The sequence below is a fragment of the Podarcis filfolensis genome, assembly GCF_964270895.1.
Source record: "Podarcis filfolensis genome assembly, chromosome: 4".
Classification (NCBI taxonomy): domain Eukaryota; kingdom Metazoa; phylum Chordata; class Lepidosauria; order Squamata; family Lacertidae; genus Podarcis; species Podarcis filfolensis.
This window is the reverse complement of record NC_139607.1, coordinates 46068886-46090755: the sequence shown is the minus strand read 5'-3', so window position 1 is coordinate 46090755 and position 21870 is coordinate 46068886. Positions and strand designations below refer to the sequence as shown.

The 21870-nt window shown below is 39.3% G+C and overlaps 1 protein-coding gene across 1 annotated transcript in view; it reads left to right on the top strand.

Annotated features, from left to right (window-relative positions):
- Positions 1 to 21870, top strand: part of CFAP47 (cilia and flagella associated protein 47) — a 180768-nt gene that overhangs the window by 63252 nt on the left and 95646 nt on the right. Inside the window, exons 36-45 of the mRNA XM_083612236.1 lie at positions 1345 to 1479; positions 2381 to 2493; positions 4767 to 4917; positions 7220 to 7308; positions 8361 to 8447; positions 12776 to 12858; positions 16057 to 16259; positions 18044 to 18152; positions 19865 to 20091; positions 20798 to 20975. Coding sequence (XP_083468362.1) covers positions 1345 to 1479; positions 2381 to 2493; positions 4767 to 4917; positions 7220 to 7308; positions 8361 to 8447; positions 12776 to 12858; positions 16057 to 16259; positions 18044 to 18152; positions 19865 to 20091; positions 20798 to 20975 — 1375 coding nt within the window. The remainder of the gene's footprint in view (positions 1 to 1344; positions 1480 to 2380; positions 2494 to 4766; positions 4918 to 7219; positions 7309 to 8360; positions 8448 to 12775; positions 12859 to 16056; positions 16260 to 18043; positions 18153 to 19864; positions 20092 to 20797; positions 20976 to 21870) is intronic.

Genomic DNA, 21870 nt, shown 5'->3' with positions numbered 1-21870 from the left:
ACAAACAGGGTATGAGCATAACAGCAGTCTCTCTTGTCTTCTCTACCAACTGGTATTCAGAGGTATAGTGCCTTTTACAGCAGAGCTAAGAAGTGAAGCAGAGGACGTCTGCTTGAGTGGGAAGGCCTGTGCAGAGCTGGTCTGAAGCCTGGGGCTGGGAGTCTTGTTAGAATAAAGTTACAAACTCAAACAAAAATGCAGGTGGTCCCTGGTAGGGCTCCCTAGCCAGCCTAGCCCTCTGAGGCCTGGGGCAAGGTTAGCTGGCTGCCCACCCCCCTCTGCATGGGCCTGTCACATCCCCTTACCTGAACATGTCAGGGATTGAACCTGAGACTTCTACATGCAAAACATGGGCTCTTGCTATTGAGCATCAACCTTTTACCTCACTTCAGCTGTTAAATTAGCAAAGCAAATCAGAAAGTTTGTCACTGAATTGTAGCTCAGACTTGAGGCGAATCAACACAGTTGAACAAAAGGGCTGGAAATGTTGCATTTTTCACTCAGAGTATAATATATATTTTGGTTTATGCATAGAAAAATAATGGTTACCTTCATACAGAATCTGAATATTAAACAAATGGGCTTTACCACAGACCAGCGCTTGCTGGATTCAGTCATTTACTTGCATTTTAAACCCAAATTACCATAAAATCCATTGGGTTAGAGAGTGCATTTCTGCCCTGCAAATAAAAAATATATTAACAGTTGTGATATTCATCTGCTTTACTCTAATTTCAGAAAGCTGCATTGTACTTTTAGTGCCATGAATGATGCCATATTTTATGAGATTATTAATGAACCAATTATGTGAACTGGTTAATCCTTTTTTTTATTTTTACTGAGGTACTCTAAATGATGTGGGATGCAGTAATGGTAGGGTGGATACATTTAGTCATAAGTCAGTATCTGTGAATAACTGCATCCGCTGAATTTCAGAATGCTTGTTTTGTAGTATACCTTGCAGTTTCAATAATGTATTAAAATTTAAATGATAGATCTCTGTGACAATGGAAGTATGTTTTATGTTGAAACTTGGTGAAAATGTAATCTCTATTAGTTAAAGTAGTTCTACAACCCTCATTTTCAGCAGCCATGCAATTTATTACAACACAATGAAAGTAAAATTTATTCTCTGTTCCTCATTGAAATATACTTTGTATGTCTTGGGGTTTGAAAGTTTAAATTCTTGTGTCTAGGATTTACCCTTTGCTTTTGTTGTTCCTTTATGTATGAAAAATTGGTAGTCAAGATGATAACTTAATATTGAAATTCCTTCATTTATAAGCTTTGGTGGGGGGATCTTTATCCACAGCATGAACTTACTCTGCATCTTTTTAAAATTAGGCTACAGACATTTGTGATCCAAATCCAATCACAATGCTTATGCTTTGTGTCTATTTATATGAGTGGCTTCCCCAGTATTTACCTAAGAAATCTGTCGAGTTTGCTGGTCCGCTTCATGCTACTGTTGTTAGAAAGGTACTAACTGTTTTTTTCTACTTTTAAGTGACTCCTTAAGGAAATTGCGTTGTGGGTTCCTTGCGCCGGGAGGAAACAAAACTTTAATCCCTGGCTTAGTATTATGTTTGAACTAGGGATTGTGGTTTGTTACGCTCCCCAAAATTCAGGCTCTGTATACATGGTTTGTTCTTGGTTTATTGATCAATCTCTGGGATTGTTGTTTCTTCCTCTGTGCATGAGCAGAGAGGAACAAAACAGATGCGAAGGGCATGATCATGGCAAACCATTAGCTATGGTTTACCATGATATGTGAACAAGACCTTAATAGATGCACTATGTAAATGCTACTGATTATGTGTTGCATATATTTCCACAATATTTCAGTGCTGGGGAAAGGCAATCTTTTCCCCATGTAGCAGGACAATTGCTACTTGGAGTGGCTTTCTGGAACACGGCAGCTCAGACATCACAGCCATCCGTTATCACTGGGAATAAGGAGCACTGTACTTCCCAGTGTATGTGCTACATTGTACTGACAACAGAATATTGTGCAAAATAAACAGAGATCTTGCATGGTTTTTGCCTGAACCTTCCTGGGCTCTTAAGATCAGTTTCAGAGGTCCTGCTCTGGGTTGACACGAAAAGTCAATCAAGACGGTGTTTACCAGGAGCAAGCCTAGTGGCCTTTAAACAGAATCTAAATACTTTTTCCTCACACTCTCAAGCTTTTTACTGATTTTATTGCTACATGAATAACACATCCCTACCTGGCATTATTTTATTACACTATTGGTTCACAATACCACTCTTTGTGGTGTTGTGTTTAAGAACATTCTAGAATAAACTGTCTGGTGAGAGCTTTCAGAAAAGGTGGGGTAGAAATAAAATAAAATGTTATTTGTGTATTTATTTGCAACAGATACAGTTAAAAAACCCAAGTATCAAGCCTTTGGTTTACACTGCTACAATTTTAGGAAGAGAATGTGCTGATTTTTCATTACCTAAAGGAAATATGGTCACCATTTCCCCAAAGTAAGTAGCCTTCCATTTTGTTTTACTGAACGAGATAGTCTCTATTCCTTCTTTATCTTTTGTAGGATATTTTGCAGAGCAGCAGGTGTCTGAATGAGACATAATGTTCCCAGTCTTCAAATCACAGTGTATATTAGAAGGATACTATGGGCTTGTATACTCCCCTTTCACTTTCTGGCTTTCCCTCTCAGGTATGAGAGGAGGGAGTGTGTGAGCCCATGATGTATTATGTCTGAATTGGATCAGGGGTAAAGCAGCAAATACTATGTAAAAGCTTTTCCTCGATGCTTGATCTCTAAATGAATTCAAATAAGGAGCTCTTCCTGTGCAAATTGCCATTTTATGTTTCTTGCAAATAGTTCAATAGGTTGAGCAACACAGATCACCCCCTGCTGCACTTCGTATTAATCAGAATTGCTTCAAAACAAAGTGATGGTACAAAATTAACTTGCAATGGAGAAAAATGTCTGAAACGTTAAGATTTCTATAATTCAGCTCCTGTTGCTCTTTATTGACTTATAGCTATCTTTATTTTATTTTTAAGTTAAGTTAGGTGCATATGTGTGAGACAATTTTAGGGCTCTGGTGATGGGGAAAATAAAGCTGGAGAGGAGGAGGAATTGGAGAGGGTTCAGATGGAAGTAGATGCAGCTAAAGGGGGCATTTGCAGTGTTGTGGAGGAGCAAGAGGGGGCATGGGGAGAAATTAAGGGGAATATGTTAGTGTCCCTCCCTTCTTAAACTTCTTATATTGCTTAGTACATCCCATAATAGAAACAAAGGATGAGTAGCCCTCAAATGTTCTATAGTACCTTCACACAATGTATTTGACACCTGGTACCATGGGTTGTCTTCAACATGAAGTCTACAACTCCTACAACTCCTTCTCATTAATTTAATCAATCTGAGGTAATCTTTCAAGTCGGGAGAAATAAGAATATAAGATGTTGTGTAAGTAAGCTTACAGATAAGTAAGCTGTATTTTATTTTCCTTTCCCCGTCTGCTTTGTTGTAAAATTCTATAAAAATAATAAAAATCTTTATTTTCTAACTCTATGGAATTTTGCTGACTAGTGCATCCTGCTTTTTGACATTTTAACACAGTAGGTTATTTTTAGTCAATAAAAATAATTCCATGTAAGCTACTTGCTTAAATCTCTTGTTTTTAAATGTTGGCAAAATTGAGAGTTTAAGGAGTCGTTGACATAACCTCCTAAACAGCACTTTGTCAATACATTTAGCTATGTTTTCTCCAGAGTTAATACAGCGTGAAGTTAGAACAATAGCTTGAAAAGATGTTTGTTTTCTAAAATCAGCTGTTCATGATTATCAGCTAAGGTCTGGATGAACTGTATAAAATATTTAAAACAAGTACTTTAAAAGAATGAAGAAAATAATAGAAACTGAGCTTTGTAGATAGACTGATTGTATCTTACACTTGTCTCCTACAGCTCAGCTTGCATAGGTGCCATGGCAACTAGGGACACATCCCTTGGACCCCCACATAGTCCCACCACATTTTATATATTGTGGAGGAGGGGAGGAGTTTGGACTTGATATCCCGCCTTTCACTCCCCTTCAGGAGTCTCAAAGCGGCTAACAATTTCCTTTCCCTTCCTCCCCCACAACAAACACTCTGTGAGGTGAGTGGGGCTGAGAGACTTCAAAGAAGTGTGACTGGCCCAAGGTCACCCAGCAGCTGCATGTGGAGGAGCGGAGACACGAACCCGGTTCCCCAGATTACGAGACTACCGCTCTTAACCACTACACCACACTGGCTCTCAGTGTGGGTGGCTGAGCACACTGCAAAGCGATTTGACAGTGGGGCTTCCATTGCTTTGTGTCTTAATTTTCCCAGCATGTCTCTGGGACCCATGTAATACGAGATACAGAAAAAGAACTATGGAACATCTGGTGAAAATAAATTAAATACTAATTTGAACAGAATGCAATGAATTTGGTATATATTTTATCCAGAAATTTATAAATAATTTAAAAATTACTTTGGGTTTAATTTTAATGGCGCACACAAATCTTTCTGTGCCAGTTTTAGTCAGTGGTGTTCTATTCATTATTTTTTTTTTTACTATTCAGGATTCTTGTTCTAGGGCTTGTAAGGTTTATTTCCCCCCATGCTCTTCTGTTGTCAAATATTTATTCAATACATACTTTTACTAGATTTGAAATATCTATTTTTACCATTTTGTGATTTATTCTGGGAAAGACTTTGCCATAATGCCATTGCAAAATATATTTCTGTATTTCCTGACTTAGGAGCCAAACAACCATAAATGTGGAGTTTACTAGTCGCTTCCTGCATCCTGCTGAAGCTGTGCTGTTACTTATTACAAAAGCTTTAACCGGAGTGGTTGGTGCTACTATGGCTTTCTCCTTGAAGACAAAGATCAGTCGTATTAAACTTGCTGTAGGTACCATGTGCTTAATGGGTATACTTGATAAAATCTGTAGTCCGTTAGAATCAAGTTTTCATGTGTATTATAGAATAATAGGTCATATTTATTGTTTGTTCCAGATAGCAAGCACCCTAAGATATTATATAGTGAGTCCATGTTTAAAGATCTCTCTATTATTGAAGATGCTGAAATATTTCTTACATTATTAAAACAGGGCCGAGGAACCAGTGGTCCATGGTTCAGATGTTTCAGTGGAGCATCTCAATGCACCATGTGCCATCACCTTTTTGCCCAGCCTCCCATTTAACAGGCTTGAAAAAAGCCCAATTGCTGTGAGAGGTGTATTTTTTGAGGAGGAGGGATCACAGCTGGGAAGGGAAGAGCTAACACTCCCTGGGCACTGTGGTACCCAGCCAAAAATAGTGCCCCACACCACAAAATGTTAACATGCTTGTTTGAAGCCTAATTGCTGGAGGCTGGAGAGCAGCAAGTGTGTGTGTGTGTGTGTGTGTGTGTGTGTGTGTCCCAATTTTGGCCCTGCCTGCTTTAGTCCTGCTCACAACTGCCTTGCAGCCCTCAGAATATTAACCATGAGGGAATGTGTCCCTCAGGCTGAAAAAAGTTTCCTCGCAGTTGCCAGTTCCCAGGGGCGTCTTATCCATAGAGGCTAGTGGTGCAGGGTGCCAAGTTCTGGAGGGTGCCAGGGAAGAGGCGGAGGCTGGACGCAGTGCCTCCTGGCATCAGCTCACCGCCCTCGCCTGCCTCCGCCATGCCGCGCTGAAGCAGCACCACGACGCACCCAGAGCCACTGTCTGCCGTGGCCACCACGGCACAAAGCGACGAACTGAGCCAGGAGCCGCCGCATCCAGCCTCTGCCTCTTCCCCGCTGGAGGAGCTGCCCTCCACCTGCTGCCCGCCTCCTCCAGCCCTGCAAAGCTGGGTGTGCCACCGGCAGCGCCGTCCTCCCTAAAAAAGATTGGCAACTCTGAGAAATGGGGGTGGGGGGCAGAGAGCAGAGGGATCTTTGCACCACGGCGCCGGATATGCTTAAGATGGCCCTGCCAGTTCTGCTTATGTGTGAACATGTATTTTACATGGGTATTCACAGGAAGTGTTGATTTGGGAATTAGCAATGCTCTTCTTTTTATTTTTGCTAGAGACAGTTGTACACAAAGCAAATTGCATTAGCTTTGAATACCTTTCTTACTTTGAGGGATTTCGGACTGACCAGTAAGGAGACCATATTAGCATGGTTGCTCTGGAGAGTTAGCAATAACTAAACTGTTGTTGCAGTTGTAATAATATTTATTTATAAAAGAAATATGGTTGAAATGTAAGAAATGGAAGTATAAAATGCTTTAGAAGCAACAAACTGGCACTGAAATGCCACCAGAGAAACATGCAGAAGAGAAAGGGCTAAGAATCCATTGCACAGCATAACACAGCCTCAAGTTGCCTGGAGCACACATTTAGTTACTGTTGCAAAGAAGGGAGAGATCAGAGGCTGGAAAGTTGCTTTATATGGAGTTTGGAGTTAAGAGACATAGAGACTTAGCTTTGCTGTGGGAAGAGTGAAAGAATCACAAAGGGTGAAAGGTTATATACAAAGTCATCCTTTCCCCCATCTTGTGAGAATCAGAGGCAGGCAAGGAAATGGAATTAAGGAAAATAGGAAGAGGTAAGAGAATTGAGACTCTATTGTTTACCTTTCTTGTGGTAGACAGAAATCGAAGATGAAAAATGCTTGGCTTTTTTGCTGTAACCTAGAGGTGTGCTTCCAGGAATTGGCAGGCAGTACCATCAGAGAGAAGGGGTTATTTAGTAAACGGTCTGTGCACAATAGCTGAAATAGTTGGTTATCAGAAACACAAGATGAAACTGCCTCTCCACAACCACTGGCTCATGTGTTCCTCGTAAATCCACCATTTTCTATTAAAAATAGAGTCATTCTTTGGAAGACAGCAGCAGATGCCCTCCTGCAGAGAGCTCCTGGCTAGTCCAGAGGGAATGAGGGAAGTTAGATGTAAGGCTAAAAGTAAAAAGAGAAGAGAAGGGTCAACTCCCACTGGGTGTGCCAACTCTAGGGAGCCGGCGTTTCTTTGCCCCCGTCAGTATTTGTTGGAAAGGGGCTGTTTCTATGAATATTTTATTGACAGAACTTTACACTTTTTGAAGTGTACATTGCACTGCCATTAACCTGTGTGTGTGTGTGTGTGTGAGAGAGAGAGAGAACAAAAGGATCTGATTATTTAAAAATATAATTAACTCTGAATTGTGAGCAATAAGACTAATGCTTTTTTCATTTACTTACAGGGTGTATTAAAATGCAAATCTCCATGTTATGAGCTAAACGAATTAAATCTGCAGGTTATTAGTCCTTTCAAAATGGATGGGCCATTCAGGTATCACATTAGATTGAAATGGTTTGGTTTCTAGGCAGTTCTGTATATTCTTTCCATAATTTTCTGTTCTTGCTTTAAACATTAAAAACCAGTAAATGTCACCATTTACCAGGACACATATAAAATGCTCTGAATTATAAAGAAATGATTGGTTTTCCAGGCATGTATTATTAAATTTATCTGTGTTAAATTTTGTAGTTGTTTTAAAGGATTTCATATCCGAAATATGCAATAATCTGATGACACATTAGCTTTGACTTTTTCTCCCCAAAATGATGCTTTTGGCCATAGGCATTCAACTTTTCTGGCTACAGAGTTTTATGTCATTTTATTTGTCTTTAAAAGGGTGGCTAGAGGCTGTACTCACCCTGGAAAAGACATTTTCAGATTTAAGAGTTTTAAAACAGCATTATAAAATACAAATTAATAAAAACAAACTAGTTAAAAAAATAGTTAAAATACAATAAAGCATTTAAAACCAGCATTAAAATGCTGATTGGTCAACATCTGCACCTAGCATTCCACAGCCTGTCTGAATACAGAGGTCTTAGCCTGCCAGTGGAAAGATAGTATGGAGGGAGCTACTCCAATCTCTCTTAGGAGGGAATTCCACAAAATGGGAGCAGCCACAGAAAAGGCTGAAAGTTATCCAGAACTTTGGGATACCTGGAAGTTTTTGTTTTTATAAAGACATTTCACCACTGCTTCTTTTAGATATGGTGGGACTCTGCCTTGATGTAAAGAAGCATTCATCACTCCCATTACCCACTCCACCAGTCCCCCAACAGCTGCTTTTATAAGCTGGGAGGGGCAGGGGTCAAGAACACCTTGGGTCGGCCTCATCTTTCCAAGGATTCTGTTGTCTAGGTAAAAAGTACATGAAAAAAAGCTTAGGTTTGGTTATTAAAGTATTTTTGCTAGTACAGAGACTTTGGGATGGGTAGGTCAGAGTTCTTAAAATCTAAGTATTGCTATATTCCTATTTTTGTAAGTAGTTTGTTTTATTACCTTTAAATATTGTAGGCTTTTTGCTAAACTGGAAATATTTTTAGTGTCATTTTAGTTGAATCAACCAGTTGCATCACTGAGCCTGAGAACTTAGATCAACTCAGCCATATTAAACAAGGTAAAACGAAAAGGTAAGTTTTCAAACTTATTAACTCGCAGCTCAGTGAGAGATAATACAGTATAATTCTGTCATATTTTTTTATACTTCCTTAGTAGGTTATTGTACTATGGTAGTTATAGTAGCAGTTTAAATGAAGGAATTCTGCAAGATTGTAATTATAGAGAGGAATGGTACATGTGTGCGTGCATATGCACTGTGTTTCTTACACCCCCATTCTGGTTTAATGGGTGAGAGGAAGGACCAAGCTCACTCTTGTCTTTTTAAAGCAGCAGGTGTTCCTTGTGTATACTGGTCAATATAGAAATAATGAAGCTTGCTAGGTGAATCCTGCCCATCAGCAGAAGCCCTGTGCAAGGGGTTCCACTTGCACAGTGTTGTTTTCCCCCTCTTCCTCCCCCACCCCCCGGTTAATTGTCTAGCAGGCTGATTTGCTTGCACAGGTGGAACTTTTCTACTATCACAACCTGAACTCTATCCAGATGCTTAGAAAGTTGAGGTAACTATAACTCAACAGCTCCTGTGTGAGCTACCTTGCTGAGGACAAAAGCATGACCTGATCATAGGCCCGTACCTGAGCCCTGCCCTGAAGGTATCGAGGAAGACTTCCCGTTTCTAACCCAACAGCGCCTATTGGGTGAGACTAGGCATTCAATATCCAGCCCTACAGAATGCACAGACTGGAGGGGCTGCCTGGAGGGGCTGCCCATCACCTCCAAAGGTGTTTAAGGGTGCTCAGCTGTTGATCTTGCCACCTTTCCGTCTCCTGCACCTACCTGCCAAAATGTGAACAAATTAACCTACTAAGCCACACCCACCACCTGTGCCCTTACCCACCATGCCATGCAGCACAGAGTAGGTGATGAAACTAGCCTGCAGGAGTGGACATGGGGGGAAATCCTACTCAGCTCTGCAGTGACTGGCACCAAGATCAATCTTGCAGCCTAGGTTGGGCCAGCCGGTTGCCGGAAATCAAAGGGAGGCAGTGCATGTGTTCTTCCTCTTCCTCAACCAATCACAGAAATGCTCTCCATTGATAGCTTTGCACCAGCGGTTTCTGTGAATGGGGTTTACATTGACATCTTCTCATCTATATTTACTGAAATTCTGTGGTTGAAATATCTTATATATGCACCGAACATTCACTTTGTACCTGATTACGGATGGAATATTTCAGTCTTATTAACTCCTGTTATATGTGGTATAGCCATCCCTTCCACAATGGTAACTTTCCATGTGTGAGGTAAAAAGAAACTATCACATTGTACTTAGTAAATTTATTTACCTCACTGTATTCCTATAAGAGGTTTCTGAAAACTGTTTGAAATAGGTGGAAGCTAAGAAATTCTAGTCCATTGAAAGAGCACCACAAGCGTGACTGCTTTTAAGATCCTCCTAGAATTGGGGGCAGAAGAAAATGCAAATTGAGAATCCCTGCTATAACCTAAGTTCCTTGGTGTGGTTTACCAATATATGAAAGTCTTCTCTTTGAAGGCAATTCATTAAAATATATGCTGCTCCTGCTGCTTCTTTATAGCCTTTATAAGTGATGAAGCTCACATTAACCCTAACATTGCTAATTTCATTATTTGGCTGCAAGGTTTAATTATGGAGAATGTAATCCTGTTCCACAGAGTTAGATAATAGCAAGAAATTAGTGTGACATGTATGTTCTGCAGCTGATTACTGTCTTGAATAACATACTTACAAAATGACATTAATATGCATAAATAACTTAGGTCCACAATTTCAATGGGCCTATTCTGAGTAGAATATACAACCCTAAGTTTGTTTTCTCTTTGCTGTATAATTGCCTTATCAGTTGTGATGGCTTCTAGATTCTGATTCAGAATCTAGACTGAATCTAGACTGATTCAGACAGTGAAATATCAATATTTGTCTCTCAATCCTACTGTGATCAGCTGTAGCCAGGAACCAAAGTACAGTATCATGAAATAAGTTTTATGAAGCCAATAGGCCTTTGGAGCCATTTTTTTGTGAGCAGCCATTACCCATACTTTTCTTTTTTTACTTTTATGCATGATTGATTAGGTATGATACAGAAACATAAATGCAGTACTGTCATTTTTGTATCACTACTCAACCTTTGGTATGGCAGAAAGTCAAAAGCATACTTTAGATACCTTTTTTCAGTTCTGGAACCCATCTTTAGCCCCCAAATGCATTTGGGGATCCACTTTATTATATTTTACCATATGCCTGTATGGTGGCAGTACTGCTGTTAGACTGCAAGCTGGTTCCTGATCCACCAGTTGAAGCTGCAGTCCACTGCTGCTTTAGATACTCATAATATTACCTTACCTGTGATCTGTGTGGAATAAAATCGGTTTTAATACTATATAAGATAAAATGGAGATTTTACTCAGTTATCAAAAGATCAGAATCCACAGCATAACAAATAAAAAGGGCAGTAGGCTATGAACAAGATACAGGATATCAAACACAGGAGTTTCAAGGTTTCACTATGACATTTGTGTTATATTCTTTTGTTTACATGGATATTAGGAGGCAAGCCAGTCATAGAGAGACAGTATACCTTTTCACATGCAGAGAAAGTATACTGAAAATGAAAATAGCTGCCATAAAGGAATATAAAACTGCCCTAAGGCTTCCGTCCTAAGCCACTTGCTGATCAATTAGACATTTTCAGCTGTGTTTAGGATTGAACCAAGTGAGATCCTTCAGTGACACATGGCTAACCATGAGGTAGTAAGTCATAATCTCAGGGGAACAATTTGAATTTACAATTACAAATTAAAATAAGCCAGTTAACTATATAGAATTGTAATTGAAAGAGCTTAGAGTAACTGAATAGATTGTTGGCTTAGGGGATTCCTTTGAGACTCCAAATAGATTTAGGAATTGCAGATGAGGACACCTTTTCAAATTCAAGGTTACTCCATTATAATAGTTAATGGAATAGAAATTCTTAGATTTTGTGGCCTAAATTAGACATTCAGGTAAATTACTGGGATTAAGACAGTTTGCTGGAGGAATTAAAGATCAGCTATCAAGATCAATTACCTCATATTTGTTATACACATGTGATGCTATATTCTTTGCAAGAACATTTAGTGTAACTATTTAGAAAGTTATTTCAGTGAAGGAAACATAAGGGGCGAGATTAAAGAGTCTTAATGAACTAGGTAGAAGATTGGTTGCACATATTCACTGAATGTAACATGGCAGTGGCATTAAAATACTGAATACAGTGATCCAGGTGAAGCATTGGACCTGGTCTGAGTACTGGAAAATCAAAAGAGTATTGTGTAAGTGAGTGGAGTCTTCATACCATTTTAGATTAGGTATTGCTATACCTCTTCTTTCTTGTCCCTATAAAGGGTTCATTGAGGTAGCTGAGGTCTCTTGTTTTCATGAACAAAATTTAATATAATTTTGGCTGATTATTAAATGAGAGATGGGTGTGCTCATTGGTAAGACTCGGAATATGTAAAGATGGTTAGCTTTGACCAGTTTTTGAGCTTAGTTGTTAAATGTTTTATCAAGGGAGTAAAGTTCAGATAGAGTCTTAGGTATATTCACTCCCAGGTATTTCTGGCCAGTTGTTTTGTGTCAGTTCAGTTGTAGGCTTGGCGGGGGTTGTATACACATCAACTCAGATTTGGTGAAGTTAACAGTGAACCCATATATCTTGCCACATATAGCAAGTAGGTGCATAATAGCAGGTAAAGAGGCTTAGGATCAGAAAGGAATAGTGCAACATCATATGTGAACATATTGATAAGATGGATTTTTCCAGATAATTCAAAACCTTTTAGATCCTCATCTGCTTTCAGTGCCAAAGCTAAGGGTTCTGTGGCCAGGGCAAGGTAGTGTGCTGTCCTGCTTCATGCCCCGGCCAATGGGAAATATCTAAGAGTTTTCCCCATTCACCAAAACTTGGGCCAGTAACCCATAGCATACATCTGAGAGCTTATCAACCCAGGATGCACAAATACCAAAGGAACCTCAAATTGTAAAGAGAGACTGTCAGTTTAAACAATCAAATGCCTTGACTTCATCCAGCATCCCAAGAACAAGAAGTTCTGGAGGTGATTGACCCTTAAAAAATGTATTGAGAATCTTTCTAATAGGCTATGAATCTGACTTGGTCATGGTGGAAATGGCTGGGTAAATTTCTTTAAAAGACAGTTGGTCAGTATCCCTGTAAATTAGCATTCATATTAATCAATGAAATAGGTCTATATGATTCAGCTTGTTAAGGTTTGGGTATAACTGTGATAACCAAGGCACACCAAGATTCAGGAATTTGGCCTCTATTCTTTATGTCAAGAAACAGTTTGTTTTTCATTTTTTTAGCTCCGAAACTGACATACTGAATAAAAGACATGATGTGATAGGTGTAAAAAAATTCTGTAGTCAAGAGGACAGATCAAATGCTGGTAAGCTCTATTTTTAATCATGTTTCTTACTGGTTTCACAGTTTAATTTGTTAAACTACATATAACATTTTTCCGATTACTTGGAAAAAAACCCCTACTATATTTATAAATATTGATTTTTTCGGGGGGAGGCTTATAGTGCTCAAATGTATTTTACCTTCCCCAAAGAGTAACAGTGTAATTCTGTATGTCTTTTGAGAAGTAAGACTCACAGAATTAAATGAGTTTTACCCCAGGTAAGTGAGATTGCATCCTAAGGCACTTCTGGCTTGAAGTTGCAGTGCACTGGTGTGGAGAGCAGGTGTGGGGTGGGGGGGGGCAGGAAAAGGAAAGGAGAGGTGGGTTTAAAAGTCCTGCAAGTGCATCCTTTTGATCCTATTAAATCTATCTGCCAGGTCTTAGATCCACTTAAAATATTTTCTAATGGAGCCTTTTCTTTGTGTATCTTTTTGACGGGGTTTCAGCTGAGCACTGAAACAATCATTTTACCAATAATTCTGAGGACCTGCCTTTGCCTATCAGATTATGGGTTCATTATTGTTGGCCCTATTTCTCAGTGATGTATTGGGCAGCTGAGCTCCTGAAAGATCAGTGATTAAATTATCTTATTTAAATAACTGTTAGTTCCTTGCAGCTTTTGAAAGAGGGAATATTTCATTTGTTTTACTGTTTTGTTTTGACATATATTAGATATACCGTATGTTTTGACTTAAGACTTTATTTCAAAAAGGAAAAACAATATTTCCTAAAATATATACAGATTCAGAGTGAAAACATAGCCTTGCTCCCAACGTTGATGATTAAGAAAGAACTGCCCTCTCCCTTTCTGCCCTGACTGATAAAAAACAAGAGGACTCAGGAAGCAGCAGTGGATCTAGATAGAATTGCTCTGCCTACTGTTATCTTTATGAAGGAAAGATTGTTGTCCAGGTTTTTTAAAAAAAGCTACTTATTTAACAAAAACAATCTGCAGTTGCTCTGTCTTGAATTCGTATGTATTTGTTTTTAAGTGTGTATAACAGTATAACATATTCTACTATAATGCATAGTATGTAAAATGGTCTTATACAATATATAGTATATAACATAGATCACAATGGAGAGCTCTTATATTCAGGGATTTGTGTGCATTCAATGGTATGTTAAAGAACGAAAGCTTTAACTCTGGAAGAGTAGTCACCATCCCTGCCTCTTATTTTGAACTTTAAGTAGAGGTAGACGTCAAAGAATTCTGATGAAAAAGGAAGCAGAAATTGCTACAGTTTGCATGTTTGTGTGTGATCAGGAAAATAAATCAGTCAAGTGAATATAATCAGCAAATGATACTTTCATTTCAATATAAATATCAAAAATAGGCAAAAATTCATTTAATTTAAGTTACATAATTAGTTACATAGAAGGTAAAGGACCCCTGACTGTTAAGTCCAGTCGTGAATGACACTGGGATTGCAGCGCTAATCACACTTTACTGGCCGGGGGAGCCGATATTTATCTGCAGACAGGTTTTCCGGGTCATGTGGCTAGGATGACTAAGCCGCTTCTGGTGAAACCAGAGCAACACATAGAAACGCCGTTTACCTTCCTGCCGGAGTGGTACCTATTTATCTACTTGCACTTTGACGTGCTTTCGAACTGCTAGGTTGGCAGGAGCTGGGACCGAGCAACGGGACCTCACCCTGTTGTGGGGATTTGAACTGCCGACCTTCTGATTGGCAAGCCCTAGGCTCGGTGGTTTAGACCCCAGCGCCACCTGCGTACATAATCTATGTAGCTTACATTTAATAGCAGACATTGGGATAGTATTTGGCAGAAATCAAACTGCAGCAGAACAGAAATAGCACTGATTGCTGGCCCAGGTGCAGTGTGGCTGCGAGCAGTCAGGGCTAATATGTGGAGATGAAATAATCACAGGACAATTGCTTTGGGATAAAATGGGCCACAACTTTATTGATTACAGATGTAAGTAAGTCTTGGCATAGGCCTTGGGTGTGTATCCAGAATCACCTAATCTGACTGTTGGTTGATACTGAGTAGGCATTGGGCAAACCTTAGTCTTGGATGAAGGGGGGTTGTAGTCTCTTCCTGCCCCTCCAGTGCCAGGGTATCCCATTAAAGGGATTCAGGGGGAGTTGATTATATCAGAGGCTCAGGCAGGGGCTGGGGCCTATAGCACTCCTCAAAGAGGCAATTCCTGCAGAGGTCCACTAATTTGATGCAAGTCTTAGGAATCCTCTGCTGCCAAATTGACCCTTGACATCACTTCTGGCAAGTGGGCCAGAAGTTAATGGTTGCCCAGTGCCTATGCCAAAACTTTTCATCTGCATTCAATAAATCTGTGGCCTTATTTGATCCAAACATAAGTATGTGGTGTCCATTATTATATGCTGTCAGGGAGGTGGGGAGCACAGAGCATCAGCATGCAATTGCTGTGAGGAATTGATCGGAACCACAAGCGAGCCACCAGAATCCCCTGCGACCATTGAAGGAGGAAATTATGTCCTTCCCAGTCGTGTGAGAAACAGGCCCCTGCCCCCAACCCCTAGCGTCAGGCCACAATCACTGCTCACTGGGGGAAGAGATAAGCGGTCCTTGCAATGAATACAAATTAGAAGGGAAATCACTGCCTTCTTACACCCCAGAGTATGACATTGGGTTGTACTCAGTTAACTTTTAATCAGAGTAGATCCATTGAAATTAATGACTACTAATTTCAGTGGGTCTACTCTGATTAAAAGTTGGTTGAATACAGTTACAACTGAATGCCTATATGAAATTAACTTCATGATTGTTTGAAATGGACCTTTTTGCTGATTCCTGATTCAAATTTCCCAATGCCTGTATTATGTCTAGTCATAGCATGGCTCATAGTAGCTGGGGTGATTTGCAACAGAGAATGGTGTTAAAAGGAAGGATTAATGCCCCTTCTCCCACACTGCAGCCACGATTCTAATTTCTCCCCTACCCCACAAAATCCAGGAACAGATTTACCAGGCAATGTGTGGTTCTGACCCTTTAAAAAAGCGCCTTATTCAAAATTTTCCTGCTCTTTGAGCAGCATAGTTAAAGCTGATAAAAATGGAAAGCATGAATTAGCATTTCTCTATTATCTGTCAGGTTTCATTGTATTCCTTAAGAATTTAAAATATTACGTATTGTTATGTACTGTAATTGCATTCTTACAATGTTTCTATATTATAGCAGAAGCATTTACTAGCTCTGATGCTGTAGCTGAACCTCCAGATGATGCATTGGCAACTAAGGAATCAAACTATTTACAAGAGTTCTTCAGCCCAATGGATGTACTTTTCCTGACGGGAGAAAGCAGTTCAGTCCTCAGGCTTCACTATCTTCCTTTTATTATGGGAAAACGTTATTGTGCCATAATTTTGTTCAATGAACAGGTAAATAGGTATATTTTTCATACATTGCCCTTGTGAATGACATGAGAAAAATTGGGACACTAAATCTTATTGTTATAACAGTTCATTGAAAATGCAAAAAATAAAAATAAAATAAAATGCACCAACTTCAAATCCTGGTACCCTAAAACATTCTTGCAAAGTCCTTCTATCTTCTCCAATCCTCTGTGGGTCCCTGGACTCATAGGTCAATATTAAGCAATCCTGAAGAAAGTATGGAAGATGTTCCATATCCATATCTGCATGCCAACACATACCTTTTAAAACAAGCAAACAAACCAAAGCACTTCAAAAAAAGGGCATTCATTCATTCATTCAGTGAAATTATTGCCTGCTTTTCACTTAAATGATATCCAGCATCTTATAGCTGATTATAACAATATAATACAGTAAAAAGAAATTGTCCTGCTGATGGGGAACTCAAGAAATATGTTGGGGAGAGTTGATGTTAAAAGCATTCCCAGTGTCTTTGACATTTCTATAGCTGTTGCTGCTATTTTTATGAAACCTCAGGTGAACTGGGGGAAATAGCACCCCCCCACCTCTCTTCCAGCTCTACAGTTCTGTGATAAGCAGGCTGTAAGAGATAAAACTGTCACTAGAACACATGTAGGCACACCACAGTCTATGAGGTGCATGTGGCTCTCCACCACTCTCTGTACAGCTCCCCGCCAAACCCCCCCCCCCCCACCAACTTTACCCTTTTGCTGAGCTGATCAGCCATCAGCTAGGTGATGGGGAAAATGATACTATCAAGCAATTTAAGATCTATCCAGACTGCTGGGGGCGGAGTTGTAAAAACCTGTGCTCCGCAACAATTCCAATATACATACTGTCACCATCGCTGTGGTGCTCTTAGCAATCTCTGCAGAATTGCTGTGTGTGAGTTTGTGTGTGTCCATGGAAGAAATGTTTTAGACTAAAACACAATTTCTTTTAAAGGATTGTTTTCCATATTCAGCAGTTTTGAACCACGTGGCCATTAAAAAGTTACAGTTGCGTAAGTGTCTTAATGAGAGAGCTCAGAATTTTTCAACCTTTATTTTTAAATGCAAGACTCAGCATGCTGTGAAATAGAAAAGAGCAGTACTGTTAATTTGACCTTCATTTATAGGTGTCAAGATTGCCTACAGGTATAACCATAAATTCTGGGTGTCTGTTAAGTTGTAGCTGCATTTCAAAGTTAATGAGTGGGACCAGACTGTCCTAATAAAGGCAGAAATATTGCCTTAACTTTACAAGGATTAGAGCTCTAGAATGGGATGCCACTATATATGTTGGAATAATACCGAGTTCTCTTTTTGTGACTCCAGCAAGTAAAGAATGTACGATGAGATCAGTCTAATAGGTTGATAAACCTATCCTTGAAGTCCTCTACTGAAGGACTGATGAACATTTAAAGGTCCAAATGGGTTAAGCCAATTACACCACATCTTACATGCAAATAATGCATGCAATCAATGGGGGAAATGGCTTTCATGGCATTGATAGGGCACCCGAGTTAAATAATGACAAATACTTCTGGTCCTAATTCTTTCCTACCCAACGTTGACTTACTAGATTTATTTTATTATACCTTGTAGTATTTCCAGTTTAGTTTATGAAGTGGCTTTAAAACGAAGACTCTCAAATGTATGAAATATTCTTGTAAGTCAAGCTTCAATGTTGCTGCAATGGATTTGTGTTTGTTTATAGTCTGAGAGGCTTCTAATTTGTTCTGCATGGATTGTTGTCGAAATTGAAATGCATATGTTCTTGTGTTTCAGATTGGGGAATTTGTGTACCTGGTGGAAGGAACATGTGATTTACCATTGCCTTCAGGCTTACTTCCAATGAATAGCCCAAATGTTCTGTGCATTAGCAGCATGCTAGAAGGTAAAGTGGGGGTATAAAAATCTCTTCCCCCCTCCCACGTTAAACTTTTAGATACAATAAATTCCATAAGCAGTGAAATATTTTGCAATGCAGAGGCATCAGAAAACTGCCATGGAATATATAATTGTTTCTTTTTCTGGTACCTCAAATGGTAGTCAAACATTTTTATTTGGATTACAAATTACTTCTAGCTCACACGTATTTCTTATCCTTGCATATGCCTGCTCTCTACTGGTGCAAATAACAAAGGATTATTTTCAGTGTTCTCCATACATCATTATCAGTTACAGCTTCTTTCCTGGTTGTCTCAGCATTGTATATTGGTAGCATATGGTTATGACTCTGCTTATATGAGCACTATGCCAGGTGAATGTTCCTAGACTCCAAAGGATTGAAATTTGATGTATAGAGTTCTGTTCTGACCATTTATCAAAGCCACATGAAGTACCCTTAAAGGTATAAAAAAGCTTCATGCTGTAATTCTTCACAGTATTTCAGGCCTGGGAATCTGTTTAGCTTTTTTTTAACAGGTCTCTTTATATTTAGACTTACTTCAGCTTGCAAAAATCAAATTTGCGGTCTTTGTTCAATTAGTATCCTCTAGCCTTTCTGCCATCTGGATTTATTACTGGTTGATAATGACCATGAGCTGGTAACCCAAACAGGCAATAGTTAAAGGAGAAGAAAAGGTTACTTATCTGTAATTGTAATTCTTGAAGATAATAGCTTGTATAGCCTTCCTTCACTTTGCATGAATCCAAACAGCAAATTACCTTGGAAGAGCTACAGTTACTGCACAAGTGACCTTTCTTTCATGGCCTGTGATTCAGACATACTCCTGCATGTCCATTTAATGAGGGCCAAACAGCCCTGTCAGCAAGGGATTGATGCTTGCGGAGACAGTGTGCCCCTAGGCTTCTCCAAAATGGAGTATATACTGACAGTAGTATCAACGAGAAATATAGCTACATTTCTTTAGCACCACTGGGCCATAGATATACACAGCTTTGGCAATAGGGCATGTAAAGTCTCTAAACCCATCTTTGTTTAATTGAACTCAGTTTTTACATACTCAAGATTTGTTCCGTGCTGTGCTTTTGAATGAAACCAGCAGCTTGAACTGTAATACTAGCAATGACTTTTTGCCTAGTCACTTATTTTTGCTTACTGTGAAGGAATGAAAATCAAGAGTTATAAGATTAAGACTTATTTCCACCATGACAGCTAAAAGGGGAAGAAAATGTTTTAGTAGCATTGTAGTTCAGCTGTTTTAGTTGATAAATTGAAAACAAGTTTGAAAACAAGTGGATTCAAGCTGGTTTTTTCCATGATTCCAGTGCCTAATAGAAATGGGAATTCAGATTGCTAACTTTTTTCTGGCAGGACTTCTGTATCTTTGTAGTTGCTTGACATGAGAAAATCTACCAGATGAAGTTTATTCCTTCACTTTATTTATCAGGTGCATTTTGTTGAACCATAGGGGTTAGAAGCACAGGAGCCCTGCTGAGAAATAAAGTTAGCAACACTAGTTTTTGTGTTGTGTTGTCCTTGTCAGCTTTTTCTAACACTAGGCTTTTGGCTCTTGCTCTGGGAAGCCATAGCAATTGGTGCTATGGTACCAAATTTAGCATCTGCCTGGTGCAGGTGTGCTGTAGAAGCAAAAATCTTAGTTGGCCATTGTTGATGTTACCTCTTGCTCTTGTTTATTATAGGTGACAGAGAAATACAACCAGTGCTTTGCCTGAAATGTTGTGTTGGTAATACGCTTCGAGAAAAGCTGAAGATCCCTCTCGTGAATGAAGCTAGGGAAAAGGCTCTGGCTCTTGCAGCACAACAGCAGATGTCTGCTTTGGAGTATGAGCGAAGAAAGGTCACTGGGACACTTGAGAGCAGCAGTGTTCGAGTTGCAGTTGCAGCTTTAGGTCTGTCACAAGTTGAGGTAAGAACATCATTGACTGCAGATCTTATAGTTGTACATTGTTCATTACATTTTGAAGCTGACAGGGAAGCAACACTTTTGACTGCATACTGCACGATTGGAAAAGGCCTCTTTGTCAAGCTGATTCTGAGCACCAATCTTGTAATGCAGTTTTCTCCATTATGTTATAAAGCTGCCCAAACCCCCAAAGTTTGATTTTGAGAGGTAACCTCCAAAATCTGGAAGTAAGCATCTCAGCACATAGTAGCAGGGTTGGATCAGAACTATGGCGGTTCCTGGGCTAGCGGACCCTATTCCAGCTGAAACACAATTCATATGCACGAGATAATCCAGTTTCTTTTGACATGTCTGTGCCCAGCCCCCATCCTTAAGTTTTTCAACCAACCTAATTTAGTAAGAACAGTATCATCTATTTCACTTGAAAAGAAAAATTGGTGTGTCCCGTGGGAAATACAGCATTCCTACAGACAGAAGTTAAAAAGTAAACTATATTTGCACCACCAAATCTCCCAAATGGCTTTTTAAACATAGGAGATTTTGAAGAGTATTTTGATAATTGTGTAATACAATTAAGAAAGTAATTCTGCAAAAACAAGGAAATAAAAATCTAGGTGCATACACAGAACCTTTTACATGCTTCCTCCTTGACTTGCAGTTAGCATGGAAACATTGTTAATAATCAACTACACTGTTCCTTTATTTACAGAAAGATGCGCTGCACAACTTTCCTAAATTTTTTACAAAATATATTGAGTACAGTGTTGAAGTGAGCATGCCTGAATATTTTGAAAGCCCTGGAAATATAGAAATACCTGTGTTGGCATCAAGCAGAATTCATCCTACACACCAGGGAAAAGGACATGTTTGGTCTGCAGAAGAAAGAGGTGACAAGCATCTGATTAGTAAATTACTACTACCACTGTCAATAACAAAACTCTTGATACTAATTCTGAAATTCTTCGTATGTCTTACCATCCTTTTTGCTGCAGATGTTCTTCACTGGGAAGGGATGCCCAGTGAGTGAAACAATATCTGTACAGTGGAGATGAGAAATGGTCTGAAGCCGTTTATAACTTCTGCAGATTACAGGAGCATTTCCCTTTCCTCAGCACTTCGCTTATTTTCATTATAACCAGGCACAAGGGGAGTGGGATGTCAGTCCTACAGGAAAGCTACTCTTGGTTTTTTAGAAGTAACTAACATCAATGTGGGACGCGGGTGGCACTGTGGGTTAAACCACAGAGCCTAGGACTTGCCGATCAGAAGGTCGGCAGTTCGAATCCCTGTGAAAAGAATTTGTGCCTGAAACAAATAATTTACAGTTGGAAATTTAAGGACTGGAGGTTTGGAAGTAAAAGCTTGTGCCAGTGAAGCAAACAGAGCATGTGGGACAAACAGCTTTGATTATACAGGATATGTAGTGGGATAATCATACAAAAAAGGCCAGTGACTGATTTTGGTATCCAAACCTTTTAATTATCAACATGTTTACTGGAAATCTTACCGATGTTGTTGTTGGCATCCATCTGTTAGGAAATATTTTGAATAAGCTAATATAAAAATAAAATGTATCAGAATTGCTTACCAGTATTTCAACATGATACGATCACACTTTCTGAATCTCAAAAGAGCCCTTGGTTCATTTTGAATCTCAAAAGAGCCCTTGATTCATTTTGACATCAACATGATTTTCTTCATGTACCTGAGGGAAATATTGTTACATATTTGTCTGCATATTTCACATTGTCAGTCTGTGCCATCTTTGTGTCTTCGGGGTCA